The 22246-nt window shown below is 37.8% G+C and overlaps 1 protein-coding gene across 6 annotated transcripts in view; it reads right to left on the reverse strand.

The window, feature by feature from the left end:
* Nucleotides 1-19584, reverse strand: part of LOC149794503 (sushi, von Willebrand factor type A, EGF and pentraxin domain-containing protein 1-like) — a 184760-nt gene extending 165176 nt beyond the window's left edge. For all 6 annotated transcript variants that reach the window (XR_016423037.1, XM_089968753.1, XM_089968751.1 and 3 more), the window contains exon 1: nucleotides 19453-19584. Coding sequence is in view for 5 of the 6 variants with exons in the window: in XM_089968753.1 (XP_089824879.1) it covers nucleotides 19453-19510 (58 nt within the window). In the remaining variant the exon portion in view is untranslated. The remainder of the gene's footprint in view (nucleotides 1-19452) is intronic.
* Between the last annotated feature and the right edge of the window lie 2662 nt (nucleotides 19585-22246).

The raw sequence follows: 22246 nt of genomic DNA on the forward strand, positions 1-22246 counted from the left end.
CTAAGCTTGTGGATTTGCTACTGATATGGCAATTTTACGGTGTTTCTACTCATTCTGGCATGCTCGGACCTTTATTATACTTTATGGATTTTATTATTTATTTTCGGCAAAAATTGAAATAAAGCGAATATTCCAGGTCTTAGCAGTTAACTATGAATTACACAATGAATGTGATATACAGGTAACTGTAATACATGTTTTCTTGGATTTAAAAGTAATAGATTTTTAAACTTTTAAAGTGCGGAAATTTATGAATTTAGGACGTAAGTTGGTGGATTTCAAAATGAAATTACTTTACGTTCACAACGTGTGCATGACATCGGTCCGCCTTATCACAATGGTGCTTTGAACAAAATAACGTTTCTGACATCAATCCGGTTACATTCTTCCATGACCAGGCTCTACTTATCAATTTCTCTCTTGAATCAATACTTTTTCGGCGGAATTTGCATATTGCTCGTACATCATTAGAAGAAAAAAGTCACAATTTTGAACATCGAAGAGTTTTTCACAAGACAAATTTCTCCCCAATATTAAAGCTTCTGTTTGCGTGAAACAACTTTATTCTTTTACAAGTTGAATATGCACCAAACACTGCGAATATCTATTTTAATATGATTACAATAGGGTTCTAATTTGAAAGAGACCTCAGAGGTAACACTCAGTATATTGAAGCAAACGTGAACCAAATTAATTAACACGACTGGGTAAAGCAACTTCAGCAGGTCAGATTAGTTTCAAACATCTGCATGAAAAAGGCAAATTAAGCTTCCCTTATCAATATCTGGGTGTATCATTTCATTTGTCAGAAGATGGATAGGGCAAATATATCCACTTTCGGCTATTTTGTATGTATTTTGCTAGTTCACACGCCGAATTCGAACGAATACAGAATAAATCTGACCTAAACAATGTTCACAACCACTATCTACACGGATGCAGCATGTTATTTTGAATGGCTGGAGATGATAATTGTTTAGCATTTTTCACCGTAAAGACTGAACTTCAGGCGGATGTAATACCAGAAAGTAACCTTTGCGAAAACTGAGAGGCCTAAACTTATAGTGATGTGATGTGATTTGGATTTCTAACGTAGCTATAACTATTTTTCAGTCGTATTGCTACGATGTATGCAATGTGGCAGTTTATAGTGATGTCTAGCACTTTGACATCATGCCGCAGACATGTAGCATGATGTCCCACCCAGGCACAGTATCCTGACACCAGGCCGACCAGTCCTAACACTAACCTCTGAATGCTAAGAGCCAAGCGAGGCAGCTATTAGTACCAGTTTTGTAAGTCTTTCGTATGACTCGGTCGAGGATCGAACCCACGACCTCCCACATCCGAGGCGGACGCTCTAACCACTTGGCCACCGGAGCGATCCTAAACTTATACAATGTGTTAAATAACTTTTCTTCTAGAAACATGTACCTCCTTTGGAAACTATTCTCGCAAATTATTAGACGCTTTCTTATAAACATTTCTGCTATTGAATTCCAAACGAAGTCAAGGAAATGTCAGCAATAAAGGCTTATCAAACGACATAAAAATATGGTAGCTAAGTGGATGATGAATGATGACCGTGTCTTCGCAACATTATTTACTTTTATCAACTGCCAAGCAGGTGCCCATGTAGAATTACTTTGAGATAGACAGCCAAATCCAACTGCGATCGTAAACTGTATCTCAAACCCAACCAACGCAAGATCTTTGAAGAGCTAACGTTGTTCCACGACGCTTACCGTAGGCGGACAGTTTTGCTAATAACGAGAGAGATACTGTGTAATAACTATATCATCTTGTTAGCGTAATACATTTACCCTATTGCACATTCTATGAAACTGTTTAATGCTGAATTAAGAGTTTGACAAGTATCTCGAGAGTGTGTCTTGCTTCTTTCTACTGATGTCTTTTATCTCAGCCATACGTCCTTATATTTAGGAGACATATGTAGGAGGCTCCAACGATGGAAATACCATTGCAGAACCCATGGCAGGATCAGAATCCGATTACCGGATAAATCCTCAACTTTTGCTGCAGTAACTATAGCGATACTACTAACATTGAGCTACAATCAAACCTAGCAAAACCAAATCTCCTCATCTTTTTGGATTATCGTTCCACATTAAAACAATTGTAAAATTTTAAACCTAACAATACATTAATATTCAGGATGTTGCAGAAACATGATTTACTCATACAATCTGGCAAAACATATTATTTAATGTTGTTTATATAGTCACATTAGTGTAAAGAGTTATAAAATGGCAGATATAGGAGCCAAACCTCACCAGCAGTCCCCCTGCAGTCCCCCGTTTCCAAATGGAAGATCTAAATTTATAGGCTTTAGATATTGCATAAATCAACACGTTCGAGAATCATTTGGAATGACAATTCTACAACCAAGCAAATTTAAGAATATCAAGCCACCTGCTTTAAGGTAGCACCCTCGTACTGAACAAACCAATGAGATGACGCGGTATTGTGCCAATCTTGTATCCCACACACATGCCTAACTCATCGATAGCTTCTGCAAGGTAAACCTCAACCAAAATATATACCAAGACAGCATGCACTGGTAGTAGAAATTACATTATGTCGGCACTAATGTCCTGAGATGTCCTTAAAATCTATTTCATATATATGCATACATACATACATACTTCCATCCATCCATCCATCCATCCATCCATCCATCCATCCATCCATCCATACATACATACATGCATCAACCTTATATAGTGACATAAAAAAAAACGTTTGTGAAGCAAGATCATGAAAATAAAGAGCACACTTTTTTTTAGCTCTTAATATATAGGTGTCTAAGCCTGATTTTGACTGTCTTAACTCTTATATCTTTTTGATAACATTAAATACTGAGCCTAACATATTTGCTTAAAATAGTGCTCTACTCCTTTGAACTAATTTATTTTCGTGCAAGTCCTATTAGTGATATGCCATGTGCATAAGGTATATGATGTTACGGCATTATCAAGGACAAAGAGATAGTACAAAGTAACGACCATTAATTACTTAATATCGGTCTCAGGAATGCCATACCTGTCACTGAATTGTATAAATTGTATAAATCCTTTTTTTATTAAATGCATGTACTCGGGTTTCGTTTTATGTGTACAATTTAACCCGCGGGTGATTTATGTATATTGTACAAGGATTTCGAAATAGTTCGGTTCAGCCTTTGCCGCATGTGCGAAGTGCTTTCGATGAGACGAAACGATTTCTTCAAGCGCACAGACGATGTATTTCAGCATCGTCTGTGTATAAATGCATCACCTTTAGACTAAATTGTTTACATTACGGAACGTCTTGTCAGTGAGCGGTCTACTATAACGACTTGCACATCTTCAGCTGTAGAGGTATTTGAGTTATTAATTTATTGTGTGTAAGTTATACCTATATATAAAGTTGCATTTTTATGACACGTTTTGTACCGTGGGATTCGTGTCGGGCACGGTTAGGTTCACTTCTGAACTTGTGACTGTTTTGTAGTTATTGTGCCTATAATGTAATCTGTGTAGCTTAACGTATATATAATAATTACGTTTTATCGTATATATACGTGTCATGCATAAAACAAGGTGTTAGATGTATTTTCAGCTGATCAAAGTCTCATCTGTATAGCTGATTGAAATAACCAGAGTGATCGGAGTCACAGCTAGATAGCTGACCATAGTGATCTGATTTATCGGAGTGGTCGGAGTCAACGTGTTACCATAGTTGGCCATAGCAGCTGTGAAGCTAAATCATATCAGCCGTAGAGCTGAGTAAACAGTGTTGCTGGTCGAGTAGCAGGTGATCGGGCATTCCTGACCGAGATTGGCGCGCTGTGATTGCTTGATTGACCAACCTGGAATGCTGGCTGCTTGATTGACCAGTGTGACCGACAGCCAAGTGTGCTGGTGACGGAGTGTGTAGCTCCATACATGTAATCATTTAGCGTTGGGCTAATCTTTGGGGGTTTTAATACCAAGTGTGTTTTGGGGACTGTAAAGACATTTTGTACATCTGTCTCTTTGTTTTTATCATTTTCACTACTTGAGCGAATACATTTTTACTTTATGAGTACAATACCACAGTTTTACTATTCTGAGTACAAAACATCATTCTTTAGTTGTGAAGTCACTGTGATTCATTCACCCCTTGTCCTTGTACTGTGTAAGGTCATTTATTTGTATTTTCATTATTTAGTTCGTGCGTATTAAGTTAACTGATCCAATATTTGGATATTATTCGCACGAATTGATCACAATTCTTTTCTCATTCAAGTCATTCGTCATTAAACAATGTATTTGTATCACCATCAATAGTGTTATGTTGTAAATCCGAAATCTCACCTGGTTATCATGTTACAACACCCGCCTGTTCCAACGGTTTTCACTATGAAATAAACATTTAGAAAGTAAGTAGTTTAACTTACTCATTCAAGGAGATACAAAGCTATAAAAAAAAGTGGAGGCTACCGCAAGTAAGTGCCGTAAATATGGTAGTGGTGGTAGAGATCAAGTCCAATGTTCTCTGCATATGCATAATGTTGGCGATAAAAATGCAATGATGTGGGTTGAAAAATGTTGCCTAAATTAGGTAAAAGACTAATCAATGTAATATAAATTATGCTTTCTTAGGGTGAAAAGTTACTCTTAACACACATATGGCAGTGCCTCAAAAAGTATTTTATTGTTATAGTGACAAAAGGATCGAACCTTCCAAAAAAAAGGAATTCCCGGTAAAATATTTATGGTCACCATTAATCTAGGTTAAAAACAAACACAAACTGCGACCGGGGAAAAGTTTTTATTTTAATCTACCCCGTCCCCCTAACTGAATTGCTAACATACTGCAGTCCCCCCTCGTCGACTCTAAGGAGCGAAAGCATTTTCAATGCCGTTGCCAAACACTGAAAATAATTAGAACCATTATAATGTTAATATTTATAACTGGAAAGAATCACTGCAAATGGCTCCATGTAGCGAAAAGTGCTTACAGTGGAAGCGAACTATGATCGAAACACTAGTATAGATCATCCAACTGTCCAGTAGAGAAATCCCTTTAGAAATATCACCATATGTATGAACCATCCATCAGACAGCAATGAACAACAACGCCGGTCTATTCTGGCGTTTATTGGTAAATTTGTCGTAAACAAACAAGCATAATGAAAACCTTAGCAATAATGCCTCTTATGGAACCATACGTCACGCTTTTATTTTTTCAACTCTAAGGTCACAAACTTAATTAATAGAAAAGAGGCAAAACCAACAAGTTTATAAAACTTAACAAACAATTTCATTGTCAAAGTTATGAATGAAAAATGTGAGAGAAACTGCCAGTATTACCAAGTAGATCCAAACTAGTCCCTATTCAGGTCTATGAAAATCATAAATGAATGAAAAGTTTCTAATAAATTTCAATACCGGAAATGTACTGGTACTACAAGAACCCTGAGTTAGTCAAGATAACGTTGTCCCTAATTACTTCTCATAATATATAACAGTTCTAGATAATATTATAATCCAAATAATGATCAATTCTAATAACACGAAAAATGTATATCTACATCACAAAACACGTCTGCAGACTTACAACAGGAATACAACAAGTGTAAATAACTCTAAAAATCGGGATGAATCGGAATGCTAACTTCTTTCGTTATGTACACCGTATATTGCGACTGTACAGCGCAACAGACCCTATGTAACATTGTTTTTCTCAGGTCGATGTTGTTGGAGATGCATTGTAAGAATGCTATCATTCTAAATGCTTGTATTTGTAGTCCTTGGAATGCTATCACCGAGGGGTTACGGCTATAAGTTTAATGCCTTAATGAAGTTCAACGGAACAATTATTTTATCAACTGGCAATAATACAAACAATACTTACTCGCCGTTGTCAAATAATATCAACACTCCAGATCGATTAAAGCTCCGTTACTGAAGCAACAACGCATAGAAGTCCATGTTCAAAATTATTTTTCAAGACAACAGTTTCTAAAGCGATTTCCAGTAAGTTATTATCCTATATTTTTTTTAAATACCTTCTTCTCTACTAACTCTATATCAACAAATAGTTTCTTAAATGTTTCAGGAGTTGGTACATCACTATATATTTCATTCAGGGTTTTTAGGCTCATCGAGACCATTGAGCAGTTTTACGAGGCATTCTCTAATTGCTTTCTCGTTACAAACAGCACAATATAGGTATAAAATTGCATCACTACGCATCTTCTCTATCTTTAAATAAGATTGCACCTATTTCAGCGAGTTTAATTTTGACGTTTTTAGAGTCGTTCTCGGCGGTTTTACGTATCCAGTTAAACAATGATATATGTTTATAACAAATGTATTAAACGTTTGATCTTTAATCTCATCATTCTCATCCAAGGAAGGAAAATTATCCAAAATAGAGGGTAAGCCGTCTTACCTAACATCCTAGTGATAATATGCACTTTGACATTGCTGAATTTTAGCTGGCGAAATTGATTCTGAAACAGGAGTACATTTCGGTCGACCTCAATTAGGTTCCTAAATGCGGATACATCGTCTTACGTGGAAAATGTTGACGTTTATATGCCAAGGGATTTACCCTGCGGAAGCCAAATTTGATCGTTCTTAGATATCCACGGCAGAACGTATCAATTACAGGAAATTTAATTGCGGAAAAAAATAGCCAGTGACTAATTGACATCCCACTGTAAATTTATGTAAAGCAGCCACATGATTGGCTTATCCCGTAATCTCATCAAGAGCTCGCAATGGCTTCCAGTCGACAGATAGGCGGAACCTTCGCGGCTTGTGTAGGTAGTGTTGATATGCACATAATTTTGTGTATCTGGGCATTTGTGCTTCATTTGACGTAATTGATAAATTATCGAGGGCGGAGCCAGACCATATTAAACAAAATAAATAACTTCGTGTGGGTCAATCGATTATACAACCCAGTGAGTACCAGAACGTTTACTGGAGTATAAGCTGATTATTCCCGTCTCACGTGTATGTGACGCAGTTGGCAATTCATCGTGCATAAAACACCCTTAAAACAGATGATTTGTTTCTTGTGCGTCGTATCATGTACTTCGAAATTCGATTGGGTTAGTTTTTTTTATATTTTCGCTATTATCAGTTCCTCACCAACTTGTTTCCACTTGGTGTTCATCGCAGACCACGGCCTCTTTTTTGTCAGCTCAGACAACTAGCGATCTTTGGAGCTATCTTTCTCTAGGGAGTTCTGTTTCCCGTGGTTTTTTCTGTTCTATTCTGACAGCTCCTTCAGCGGAACCTAACAGGGCTGGTTTTTCAACAGCTAGTGATCTTTCGTTCGGTGTGCGATAGTTTGCTTGCTCCGCCGTACAACTGTTAATTTTGGTGTTGCTTCACAGTTGTCTTCTGGCGGCCGGTCGTAATTTTTTATTTTGACTTTGACTCAGTATAACATCCACGTGGTTGAATGTGTTATTGGTCATGCTTATTTGGTTATAGGATCAATTGGTACGACAATTTTATCGATAAGCGCTTGCGTTCCAGTGCTAGAACAGCGAGCTACCTCAACAGGTTTCCCACGGGAGCGTCAACAATATTCATTCTACCACCCACCCCTTCAATAAACACTGTTTTGCCCGACAGTGTCACAACAATACATATTTTCGCGACAACGGTACATTGTAATGCTCCCGGGCGAGCTCAAAACTGCTTATTATAAACGGACTGTTTGGAAAAAAAAGATCCAGGTCTTACAGAAGAAAAGTAATAAATTGAGTACGGCGTTATGAAGTCTTTCTGAGATATATTATGTCCTGTGTCATCATCATGATCTCTCCCCATGAATTACATATGTATGTGATATGCTCGTACGACATGGTACAGCTGAAATCTATGAGGACCTCTACTGATGGTTATTGATGGCTGTTTAGTATCAGCGAAACTTCGAACACGTTCAGGTGATTAAACGCCATTGGGTATCTTGAATTGTTATATAGGGCTCAGCAACCAATTTTAAGATTCGATCTGCCACGTAATACGACCTACTGCTGGACCTTGAACCACATCTATCAGGTACTCTACTGGATCGAGCTATCTTGCTACTTAATTTTATTTTAAAATCTTTTAATCGCGGCGGCTATAAATAGCCCGCTAATAAAAACAAAACAAATATAAAAACAACAAAGAAAGAAACACACAAACAAAAACTAGATCATCTAAAAATACGCAGCAACCCCGGACATAATAGTAAATTCACGCCTGTATGAGTATCGAGTTTATTACGGGCAAGGGCTTGGTGCTGTTGTCCAGGGTTTATTTAGCAGACATGCCCCAGTGTCTCACGAATATGGAATTCTTTAGTCAAAATTATCGACGAGAAGGTTATTGTGGTAATAAAAGATAACGCGGAAACTTCTTGCTGGAGTCAATTGGTCATCTTGATATTTTCCAGTTGACCAGGAACTTCCCTACCATAAAAGACATATTATCTAAATTAGTTTCACGAGTACAACGAACTCTTCGCTGGGAACGCAAAATGTCATGTGGTTGACAACGATAAACATGCCTCCATTTGTTGCCACTACGAAGTACGGAGAAAATGCCTGCCATGGGTGGGAAAAATAAAAAATGCCGCCCCAGCAGAACGATTAAGTGATTTGGTCAACAACAAAAAATATGTTCAGACAGTAAATTGGTCAACATAACCGCGAATCTTTTTGCAGCCAGCTTGCTTGGGGCGTTAAATACCAATCGATCATAATGCTTTTAAAAATATAAAATGTTCATATTCCGCATTCGACATGGACGTAACCAATATTTAAAGATTAGTCTGTGCGCGGTTATCAGTTTTATTATTATGATTATTCTTATGATACCTGTGTGTCAAACAAACGGACATAATAAAATTACAGGTTTAGGATATCGGCATGTATATTTTGCCCCTGAAGCGTTTATTGAAGTCGATGAAACTCTCGATATACGGATGATAATCCATATGTCGATGGGGAACGTGGTGGCTTTGCTATCAACGGAATAATGACTCTTTTATAACAACACCCAGTACATCATACGCATCAATAAAATCGAAGCATGCCCTACAATATTGTCGTGGCAACAACAACTATAATTGGACTCGCATGAAACTCTGATGATTATTCTCGTAGCGCTGGGCCCTATGTGATGTTCACAAAGGATACCGTAAAAGATTCTGACCATAGACCACATCTCAAAGTATAAGCAGCACGAGGCACAGTTGTTGATCCACAATGAACTGAAATTATATCTCGACCTGCAGCTGCTTTTACTGTTCTACAGGACGCTAATCCCATCTTCAGTCTGGGATTCATTACACGTAGGTCACAAATTAACTCTCAGGGCCAATTTATTTGTGTAATTCTACTGTCACCTTTTGGATTTTGCGGAGGTGTCAGAACATATTGGGGGGGGGGGTAAACACGGTAGTATTGACGACGATATCATTTGAAAAGATGAAAGCGCAAATGCAGGAGAAACCACAGTTATACACAGACAGGTTACACTGAAAAATTGTTCGCTGTGAGTGCCCACGCTGACATTGTCGCTCGCATAAGTAGGACGGCTGGTTAGTTTTATACACGGCAGCAAATACATGATGTCCTGGCGTGGGAACTGTTACCGACACGCAAACATCCAACAAGAGCTTCTAACCGATTAACTGTGGCATGTAACTCTGTTGTCACTGCTATATCATTATCGGGACACACTCACAATAAAACTCGGTGATATTCCTGCAGCAGACTCACATGCTGTTTGATTCACCATGCTACATAGTGGAACTTGAAGCAGTGTGTACATGGGGAGAATTTCATCTCTCATAATAGCTTCCAGTCAGTATCATCCATAGTGTCATCCTTTTTCCAAGTAAACGCCTGATAAAACTATTTGTTCCAATCTTAATCGGATTTAATGGCTTTTTCCTGGTAATAAAAGCTGACTTTTGCTGGCAAATTCGTTTCTGTCAAATGTTCATGTGTTTTGAAGAATTTTCTGGCAGTCGTACTCTTAAAAATGTTGTGATTTTGTTGTCAAGTCTGATATATAGTCTTGTGATTCCCCGCTTGCTTCATCGTGTGCGTCCCTTGCTAATTCCACAATAGTTCCTCTGATGTGACCTCGTATGTTTACTACTTCAAGGGCTTCTAGGGTTAGTTCTAAAATGTTTGCTATGGCGCCAGCAGTTTTATCGCCAGTTCCGTGGATGTCGCCGGGAACACACTCTAGAGTTTGATTGTCATGTTGCTGTGGAAATTCTCTTAAGACGGCTTAAGTGACGGGGCAAAAGTTTGTTTGAATCAGCGGTGAGATCCTCACGAACTCATTAACGAGATTTTAATTGTTGTTTGACTTCGTCAGGCTCTATTAAATAACGATGTAGCTGCACCAAGAACTCGTTTGTTAATCGTTCTGTTCCACTCATCTCAGATATTTACTGAGTCTTGAACTCAGACATTTATGCAATAACTGAAAACATTTTATAAATGCTAATCCGGTTTCAAACCGGCGATGACATCGATAAGGTAATATAGCAATGTCGGTTGTTTGTGCATGTGAAAATAACGCTTGCAACAAATTATAAAATACATATCGCCGAACACCATGTGGCATGAATATTGCTCAACGTGTGTGAGTCTGCGCATATCGTTGTGTCAGATAGATAACGTCGGTGTTCTTGTTCTATCGCGAGAAATAATTTTGCGGAATTAGAATGTCGCTACAGCCTGGCATCGTCTTAAATAACCAGGTAGTTAATATTCCCACCGATGTCCTACATTTGATGGCGCTTCATCAACGTCGCTTATAAATTCAACAATGTTTTCGGGCGACATTGTTTCCTTAGCCGCCTCGTTGTAGTTTCGCTGCAGGTTAGATCAGTGCTGATTGCCTGCTTTTTGCGTGACCGGATCCAGTTTGTCCAATTTAAGCATTATCATAACAAGGTTAAGTAACAACTGATTCTTACTAGACCCAGACGTATCGCGTGACTACTATTTGGCAAGGTCACATGATGTTTGACAGGTGTTTGTTTGTTTATTTTCTGGGGCCTGTCACCCAAAATTAAACTATCCAGAATGCATTGTCGAACGTGGTCAATTTAGTGGAATAGTAGTATTCAAACGAGTCATTTGATATTGTCTGTGATGTAGGGACTACACTGACACACTAAGACATATGCAAGTTGGGGCTCCAAAACATATAAATTAGTGTAAAGTAAAATTATAATAGGCGATATATCGTCTCAACGATTCTATCGCCGCCGTTGGTAAAATACCCAGGAGAAAATCATGTGTCCGGGTATATAAACTGTGGTCCCGGGACCCGTCTGGATATTCGATTTTCTACCGGTGTTTGTCTGAGACTCGGCGAGACTCCAGTCAACGAGATAAATCGTCTAGACCTCGCGTACAGGAACGTCGACACGATTCATTTTACTAGTTCTCCCTGGAGCTAGTGCATTGTGATTAGGCTCATTTATCACATAGTTTTCATACACAACTGAGGTGACCGAATATACGTTGTTGTAATAGATGTCGTCGATGACCTTCAGCAATTCACGTGGCGACCGAGACATCAGCATATTACCGACTGACCACGGTTACATTCTGCGCGTATTCGATCAAATTTGTCTCTAAATATCCATTCCTCGTTGACGCCTGTAACAAATTTAATCCTAAGATAAAAGTATGTTGGTGGGGTGTTAGCAAATCAATAATACTACGAACCCTGCGTATTGGTCATACGAACGTCGTAGATTTGACGTGACCTCTCCTGTTTAATTTACCACAATGAAAATCCATAAGCTGTACCTTAAACACCAAACTCTTATTTTGCTTCAAGAAATATTGATGCATCTCTTTGAACTCCTTTTGTATTTCTTTTAAGCGGGTGAGCTGACCCACTTTTAGGAGTTGTCTTGTCAATATCAAACAGCGGTTCACGGAGCTAGGAGGGATCCATTTCGTTACAAGACAGGAATTCTTTTTCAGTGTAAAATGTGTTGATTTCCTGATAACAAAGAATTATTCCCAGGGGTGCCTAAAGATGATTGAGATGAATTTCAGCAAGCTGGTGATATTTGTTTTGTTTGTTTTGTGCCCACCTAGCTCGTGACTGACGACTTGATATATATGTGTGTGTGTGTGTGTGTGTGTGTTGATATCTCGAACAGGATTTCTAACCGCCCAGTTTATTGTCCGCATGCAGTTCGGATGGTTCGTACCAGAGTTTTCATATCCGCTCTCGACCATCATGGGAGCAACACAGTCGTGTTTTCCCTTACACTGGTGTGGTATATTTCGCATGGAACAGGTCTGCCGCCCTTTTATCGCAAGATCGGCATGTATCTCATAGTATTCGCAAACACACTGCTGGCCACAGTAAGTAGTCTTCGCCATGTGAAGCCATTTGCGTTGATTCTTACTAGTCGTATGTATTCTAATATAATGTTTCTGATTAATTTCAGCGTGCGGCAACGGCTATGATGAGCAGTGTGGACTGGGGACAGACATCGAGAAAAATCTTGCTTTCTTTGGTTGTATTTTCGAGAGCCTAATGGGGTTTATTTCTTTCTCAGTAATAACAATATTAAAAACTCTTTACATGCTTTTCTTGAACAGACCAAGCTTAGGTTATCAATTAATAGATTTCGTACATATATTTGTATTGCATACTCACACCCCGGATAGAAAGATAAATAACCCTGAAAATAATTATAAAATCTTGGCAAATAATGAAGGTTTTAAATATGCATTGTGATTATTTTAAATGGAATTGTTCGAAGTACTTATGTCAGTTTGTTATCACGTTTAATGAAAGTTAAAGCTATAAAGTTTTGTTACTTATGTCCGGCCTAGCAAAATGAATATAGCCCAAGTAGAGTTGTCTCCCATGAATCACAGAACATGCATATTATAATGACATCAGATAAAGTTTATCCACCTACATGAAGATATCCCATTCTCATACGTAAATAAACTCATGACATTTAACGAATACTTAAAACCAGTCATAGATTTATTCATAAATCTATTCAAAAATATATTTTAGACATTTTTTGGTTTAAATGGAGACATCATCCATTTATAACTGACTTATCCTATTCCCAAGACAAGGGTCTTATATACTGACCCATTATCACACTTTTAAAACAAACTAAAGCCAATACAGTATTTGAAGGATCATTTTTGTCCTCAGTGACCCACTATTAGTAAAGTTTGACTCCATTTATTTCGGAAGCATTTTGGCTGTAGACCAATGTTATATAAACATTGTAGATAAAAACTGAGGAAAATGTACACATACCGTTACGACGAACCATATTCTTGTAGGTTACTTGGTGTAAGTTCAGTCTCAAGGTTTTCGTCCAGCCTAAATTCTTATTCTCTCTTAATCCAGAATTCTGTGTATTGTGTCGCTTTTGAGGAATGCATGAAATAAGCGTGGGGAACGGAAAACAGAAACCTTTGCGATGGAATTGTGTACCATATTGAATTCATTCAGAAAACAGGGACATGTTGTTGTTGTTGTTGTAGGGTTTAACGCCATTTTTCAGCACGCGATAGGCTATACATGGCGGCCAGTATTAATGGTGGAGGAAGAAACCGGGAAATCCCCGGAAAGAACCACCGACCCTCGAGAAGCTACTGGCAAGCTTTCTCACATATCCACATTGGCCGAATCCGAGACTCGAACCCACGCAGACAGAGGTGAGATGGCAGTGATCCGTAACGGTGAGCGCTTTAGACCACTCGGCCACTCGGGGCCCCAAAACAGGGACAATGATCAATGATCAATGAGTGGAAATTTTCATCATTGTTATAGAATTACCAGCGCACAGTTAAAAGAGGTTGTATATATGCGTATTATTGCGCAAAGGTCTGATCACAGTTTGATATACCATAGTATTGTTATATCATATTAATTTCTATCAACACAATGATTAAATTGCAATATATAGCAATGGTCATATTTTCGTCAATTTAGGCAGCTTGATAGGAACTATATGTGTACTGTGCATGGGTTTAGATAGTAATTGCTTTTGAAGTAAAACAATGAATAATGCAATCTAAAGCAGGTATTCTGTCATAAATAATATGAATTGCATCATTTTATTCCTAGAAGTCATGGATGATGCAAACATAACTAAGCTTACATCACTCTGCTGAATAAATTGCCCTATATCAGCTCTAGAAATCACACAGTGTCGTGCTCTCTTATTTGTCAATGTTTGATTTTGCAAAGGGATACATTTATGTTTAGCAAGAGTGATCAGAGATGCCTCGTACTTGAGTGAGCAATGCAGATAACTTCTGCTATGTTTGTGGTGAAATGACTTTTGCATCACAAAAGCGCAGTATAATCACTATGGTCAAGAAAGCCTATTACCTTTATTTTGGCTGCAAAATTGGAGATTAGGTCAAGAGATGGGCCACACACATATGCTGCAACACTTGTGCAACAATTATTCGCACGTGGTTGACCATGAAAATAAAATATATGCCTGTTGCAGTGCCAATGACTTGGAGAGAGACAACTGATCATATCATCAATTGTTACGTCTGCATGATGCCTCCAGCTGGGAAATGTGTATCAAAGAAGAAAACGTGGACTGTGCATTATCCAAACATTCCATCAGCTATACGCCCAGTATCCCACGGAGACGAACTGCCTTTTCCTGATGCACAATAATCATTCTAGCTTGACTCAGACGAGGAAGAGGATGAAATTATAAAAGGGTTTTCATGTTCCATTACCATCACAGGGATCTTTTACCATTCCTCTTCTTGGAACTTGATCTTGTAGCCCTCAACAGCATCGATTGTGTGATGGCAGCCAATATATCGTTCATGATCCAGATGAATGAAAACTGCTCATTGATTCGTCGAAGACGAGTCTTAGATCGTTTTGATTCATAATGGCAATGTTTTGCCATCGGTTCCAGTTGATCATGCAGTCCATATGCAGGGAACCTATGAAAATATGAAACAACGTTTGAGGTGCATAAACTATGGCCAACATCAGTGGCAGCTTTGTGGTGGTTTGTAGGTTCTTGGTCTCTTGCTTCGTAGACAGCCTGCTTACACAATGTACTGCTGTTTTCTCTGTGAATGGGATAGTCGTGCAAGAGATTCCCACTAGAGAAGAGAAATTGGCCACTCCTACAGTCACTGGAGCTTGGAAAGAAAAGTGTTAAGCATCCACTACTTGCTGAATCAAGGACGATTTTGTTACCACACTTGCACATCAAGCTGGGTCTGATGAAGAATTTGTCAAGGCCATGGACAAATCACAAGCAGCTTTGAAGTGCCTCCGTGGACAATTTCCAAGGTCAAGTGAAGCTAAGATAAAGGAAGATGTCTTTGTTGGTCCTCAGATTCGTGAACTTCTTCAAGATGATGCATTTGACTGTGCACTACGTGGCAAGGAAAAGACGACATGGAAAGCCTTCCAGTTAGTGCCAACTGATGGTCTCGGAAACAAACAAGCAGTCAACTACAGGGAGATGGTGGAAACCTCCTCAAGGCATACAAAAGCCTTGGTTGCAACATGTCGCTAATGATGCATTTTGTGCATTCTCGTCTAGATTTTGTTTCACCGACCTAAGAAGCAGTGAGCGACGAGCAACGCCAGCGATTTCACCAGCACACTGCAACAATGGAGAAACGCTATCAGGGCAAACGGAGCCCATCAATGCCTGCAGACGTTTGCTGGACAGTGACAAGAGATGCTCCATTTTATGAATGTAATAGACAAGCCAAGATGTGCCGAGTATATACTGAACAAGGATTAAGCTATGTACTCATATATACATAATAGTTCTTTGCCTTTTGTTTCATAATAACTTTCATTTATATAACCCTTTTGCTGTTTTTATAGTCTTATATAAACAAAACGGGTGAAATATTATCATGTAAAGCAACCATAAACACATGAAACAACCTAGGCTAACAATTTGTGATTAAACCTCTACTATCTACACAATATATATGGACGTAAAGACGAAAACCTTAATTATCTTAGAAACAGACGCCAATCAGTTGTTTTAATTGTCACATTTGAATTCAGCACATCAAAATCCTTAATAAATAGCACATGTTAATTCTGAAGCAGACAACTTCTAAACAAAATTGTACAAATTTGCTATAGACTGTCGATATGATACGGTAGATTTATTGGTTACAATGCACACATACTGTACTGTATTCAATGCTTTTCTTGTTGTTGTTTCTTAAGCTTACGAAAATGTTGAAAAATCAATTATTGATTAAATATGAAAACGCCCAAAGGCCGCCCCCGCCCCCCCCCCCCACTTCTCTCTCTCTCTCTCTCCCTCTCTCTCTCTCTCTCTCTCTCTCTCTCTCTCTCTCTGTACCATCGTAGCAAAATACGGGCTAAAATCCATGAAAAGACGAGCGTAGAGGATTTTCACTTGTGTCATGCGACGATATCTCTGGACCTATGATGGTAAAAGTTAAGTCAAACAGACCAAAGGAATAGACAGACAGACAGAAAGACAGTCAAATAATGTTATAGTGCGTAGTAATGTTAATTAAAGCACACTAACGACTTGGATAAACTGTGAACATGTTAAATATTTTGAATACCACTTGTAGGTTCGTCAGTTCGCTTAGTTCATACACCACACTTATTTCCATGCGCCGGTACGTAATTCGCTGAGCGTTCAGTGCTTGTAGTGCTCTAATATCGTCATTAAAAAGCATCTTTCTTGTTTGAATCACGAGTGTTTCATACATTGATTTAATCAAGGTGAATAACAGTATAAACTTAAAGACAACAATAAACTTATTCAAAGGTGATTGTGAAACGCCACAAAAGGCATAGAAGTACAATTTGTAACGGACACACTCGGAAGGGATGTGATGAGTTTCATTCACTCAGTCAATACACAGTTGCCTGTAGTCAATATTAACTTGGTTCAAAGGGCAAATGTGTACTCGTATGTGATACAAATAAAATATATTGATAGTATGTACAGTGTGTCAATAATATACCACTCGTTGTATCAAGGTTTAAATAAAAGGAAACTCGGCAAGCCTCGTTTCCTTTTAATGAAAAATGTATACATGTTGTGGTATATCAATGACACAGCGAACATACATACATACATACATGCATACATACATGCATGCATGCATGCATACATACATACATACATACATACATACATACGATGTTGTATGTTACCAGTCTACCCGATAATTGTGTTAATCTCAGCCAATCAGAACGTCGCTTACCTCTTCCAGTCAGAGGATCAAACAGATTAAGACTTATTTATTTGGACAACCAAGTTACCCAGATATGGACTGTCAGCTTTCCTCATGATCCTTAGATATTCTGGAAAGGTGCATTATGCGTCGAAAACTGTATATTCTGAGTACAATAGTATCCATTGTACACATGTGCATCACTTCACTAAATTGCCCATTAAGAGACCTCTATAGATTTCTGAAGGGTGTAATTAGGTTCCTGCGTTATATCTAAATAAGACCCAAGACGATTTTGCGGACATAGAGAAGACTTTAAGTGGTATTTCCCATCAGCTGATGACTAAAACGTAATTTATCTCAGCCCAGCAAAACTGGGAAGGATATAGCTTTTTGCATGATGTTCTGTTTGATTTTACTTTGCATGATTCAAAGTTAATATGTTCGTAGAATTGTGCTTGCGTTTGTTCGTTCCGGTATTTTTTATTCCATATATCAGACTTAAATTATTAAAAACATTACATTTGAACACAACTTTAAAACCCCTTACCGTTATGCCAAGACCTGGTCATAAAGCAGTTAATTGGGTGCTGGACTTCTCAACAGTTATTTGTACGTAGAAATGTTATGCCACAATGAAAATAAAATAACTACAGTGCTGGACTACTCAACAGTTATTGTTAGGCGTACATGTTCTGCCACGATCCCTACACAATAATTACAGCATTGTGATAATGATATCAAACATTACTGATGTGAATGCACTGTACCTCATGCCTTAATTAGAGGTTATTTCACTTAGCTAATTGTCTCAAAATACAGATAATATGCAACACCTGTAGCAATTACCAAGCAAGATATCACTAATTATATCAATATAACCAACCGCAGTCAGGCACGGCGTTACATACTGCGCCAATGTTTGTTGTTTCAAGTTTTGAATTACCATTAAAATGCGCACTTGACTGATATGTTAATGCTTTGAATCAGGATCTTACAGGATGATACCTATTTAAAACATTAATATCTTCAGAGAGTGTTATACAATCAACACTTATCCTGCAAGAGGTCTATAAGGTTAGGAACATTATCAAACATTATTGTTTTTTACATAGTATTCCTTACTTGAAAAAAATGAGGATAGACGTTTGTGAAGAAATTTGGGGAGAGGGCGTGGAGGGGAGGTACAGTGGGTGGCGTAAGTATAAGAGAAAGAATACAAGCTGAGATATATGGCGAGATATCTAAGTTTTTCCAGTTATTAAATAGTTCACCGAAACCTGCACCGCACCCTCTGCCACTCTTTACTTCTAAAGGAAGTACTTGGAAATCATTATCGAATGAATACGTTTTTTACCATCATGCTTGCTTGTAAGTTAAGTCCCACTAAAAACTGCACTGATCCGGATCAGTCATCGGATAATGCGCCGGCAGTTCCGGGTCTACGTTGTTAGCAGTTGGACTCGACTTATGAGCGAGTATATTCGGTATGTAGATATTAATGAGAGCGGAATAACTGTCAAGCCCCTTACAATTTATAAATACGTATGCAAACTGCAGCTCTATTGCTCTATGGATTCACAAGAAGAAACATAGATTGATGTATCAATAATCATAAACATTATACGAACCCCCTTCCACCAATCGCATACCATGGCATATTACCTCGAAATATTAAAATAAATGAAAATTAAAATCAGTGAAGTATTTGTTCCTCTCTACCTTAACCTCTCAGTGTCATAATTGAAGCAGATACAATATTGATTAGATTTTTGTTTTCTAACTGATGACAGAAGGCGGAGGTGGATAATCTTTCCTAGAATATAAAAAATGAAGACTGATTGGTAAATAAAGATTATGCAAACTCTTATACACATTGGCACATGGCGGTCTTCCCTTAAAATGAAGACTGATTGGTAAATGAAGATTATACAAACTCTTATACACACTGGCGCATGTCGATCTTACCCTGCGATTAGGATAAATATGGTCTTCATCCTAATAATGACAAGTTCAGTGACTACTGATACTTAAACCTGCAATAATTAAAGAGAGGATCGATCGATGTCAAGTAACTAGCCACTGCTGGAAAATCTCGCTCAATTGAAAAATGTTATGATTTTGCGTTTTAACTAGAAGTACCAGATACAGAATCACTAATACTTGTTTTGAAATAAAGCAAAGTAAGCACTTACTTTCCAATGATGCCGTACTAGAAATAAGAAAAATCACAATCAGACACCATGTTCCCATCTCAGCTCGGTGACTTTGTGTCCGCACGCTGCACTAGTGCTCTTATTGTTTTCTTCTCTTCCTTTTATGGCAGGGTCTAATTCCGGGAATCATACATGCCCTATTGAAAGAGCCATCTTCTGCAAATTCGTGTTAGTTTGATTTTTTTTGTGTGGTCTTTTAAATCTTCATGATGTAAGTTATTATCAACTTCATGGCGTGTGCAAGTTATTATCTGATCTGCACTGACCCCACTTGGTTTCAGACAAGATACAGCAAACAACGCACACAAAACGTAGATAATAAATGACGATGGAATGCGGAGCAGCTAATGTTGTTCTGTTTGCTCTTAGTGTTTCGGTACAGAAATGTAATGATGATGATAATAATAATAATAATAATAATAATAATTACGACGACTCAATTGAGGGCTTAATCTTTCTTTAAAAATCTCAGAGCTCTTTATAACGTCAAGTTAATGCACAAGGGCATAAGAACAGGTTGCATACTGACAAGATACAACACATGAAAATATCTCACAAACACTACAGAAACAAAATGAATTATTACACACAAGATGTGAAATATAAATGAGCTTAATTTATAACCTAAAACAAAAAATATGTTTATCAGTGAAGTATTTCAGACCAGATGCATTTAACGAAATGTAATAGAAAGAGATTTTGTATTTACATTTTCTGCGAACAGGTAGCCAGTTGAGTTTGTGAAGAAGTAGTGCAGTGTGGTCAGTTCTTTATGCTCAAAGAATGTTCCTAGCTGCAGTGTTTTGGACCTTTGGAAGTTTCTGCAAAAGACACAGTGGCAGACCAGAAAGAAAAAGTGTTACAAGGGTCAAGTCTAGAGAGTACGAATGAACGCGCAAGGGTTTTGTGGCACTAACTGTCAGAAGATTGCAAAATAGTGTTGATTTTCTATTCTTATTTAGTTCGTTTCTACATTTTAGCTTAAGACCTTTCAATCAACATTTTGTTAGCAAGAGTAACCAAATGATATAGACACTTGTAATTAAAAAAGCATCTTATTTTAACAGCAACACGAGTACCACCACCTGTACATGGTCTCTAATGATATCGAAGAGACATCGATCTCGCGAGACCTGAACGGTAGATCATAACCCAGTGCCCTTCAGTTATCCAAGATGATACAAACACTCTAGAACTCGATAAAAATACCATGATCAAGTTACAAAACTGAAGATGTATTTAGTATATATCCTAAATAATAATTGTATGATAAATTTATGTTTTTTTGTTGCCATTTTATTTTACTTTTTTCCATTCATCTCTCTTTTCACGCGACCGTTATGTGCCATCATCCATGGGAGAAAACTAAATGTGAATCCGGTGCGAATTTTATAAAGGTTTCAGATCCGACTTGGGGGGGAAATTAGACTTTTTTATATGTTGTATAAAGATGGGTATGTAAGAGAAATGCGTACATGAGGGTACATTTGCAGATTAGATTTTGTTCTCTTTGACATTTAATTGATTGTTGCTTTCCCGTCAGGAGGCGGGGACAGTTTTTAGACTTTGAAAGTGATTGATCTAAGCAATTAAAATTTAATCGGCTTGTTTAGATGCAGGTGTACATGAACTGATTGGCTTTAACCCCACTTAATCATTTTATTATCAGTCTTTAAGATTTATGGAACTCAAAACCTTTAAAGTTGAAATCTTACTACCACAAATGTAGCTTTGCCTGTATGAATCAAGTTTTGAATGCCAATTTTTAATCATGTATGGATGATCAGATCGGATTCTTGTAGGTAAAATGAATTTGCAAGTCTTATTAGTTTGTGGATTTTTTTAGATCATCGGAACTTCGGTTTTTGGGATTGCTGGATAGGCATATGCAGTTTTACATTGGGACTTCGATTTTTGGGATTGCTGGATAGGCATATGCAGTTTTACATTGGGACTTCGATTTTTGGGATTAATGGATAGGCATATGCAGTTTTACATTGGGACTTCGATTGATGGGATTGCTGGATAGGCATATGCAGTTTTACATTGGGACTTCGATTTTTGGGATTGCTGGATAGGCATATGCAGTTTTACATTGGGACTTCGATTGTTGGGATTGCTGGATAGGCATATGCAGTTTTACATTGGGACTTCGATTGTTGGGATTGCTGGATAGGCATATGCAGTTTTACATTGGGACTTCGATTGTTGGGATTGCTGGATAGGCATATGCAGTTTTACATTGGGACTTCGATTTTTGGGATTGCTGGATAGGCATATGCAGTTTTACATACTGGGTTGATAAGGATGGGAAATTTGTATGGTTTCCACTAAATACACTTTTTAGCGAAACGTAGTAGTATTAGGAGTAGTAGCAGCAGCAGGAGAAGTTGTAGCATTATTAGTATTATTATTATTAGTAGTAGTAGCTGTTTTAACGTATATTTCTTTTTTCTGACACTTCTAAGACAGCTGTGCGCCAATTTCATATACACTGGAGAGTAACCGATTTTCATTCTTTTACTTTTCACAATATGATTTAAGCTTTAATCCAAATTAAAATATTCTCTCTCTCTCTCTCTCTCTCTCTCTCTCTCTCTCTCTCTCTCTCTCTGCTTTATCTCTCTGCTTTAAGAGTCATGACATGCAAATGAACCAGTAATGTACAAATTAATCTTATATGAACATATAAGTAATTTTCCAGAGAAATTAGTTTTTCATTACCTGTAGTAAATTGAAAGAGACAGTTTGTCCTAGTTTGGGGGTTACTATT

Source organism: Sinohyriopsis cumingii, chromosome 8 (assembly GCF_028554795.1).
Source record: "Sinohyriopsis cumingii isolate HCF-2022 chromosome 8, ASM2855479v2, whole genome shotgun sequence".
NCBI classification, from domain to species: Eukaryota; Metazoa; Mollusca; class Bivalvia; order Unionida; family Unionidae; genus Sinohyriopsis; species Sinohyriopsis cumingii.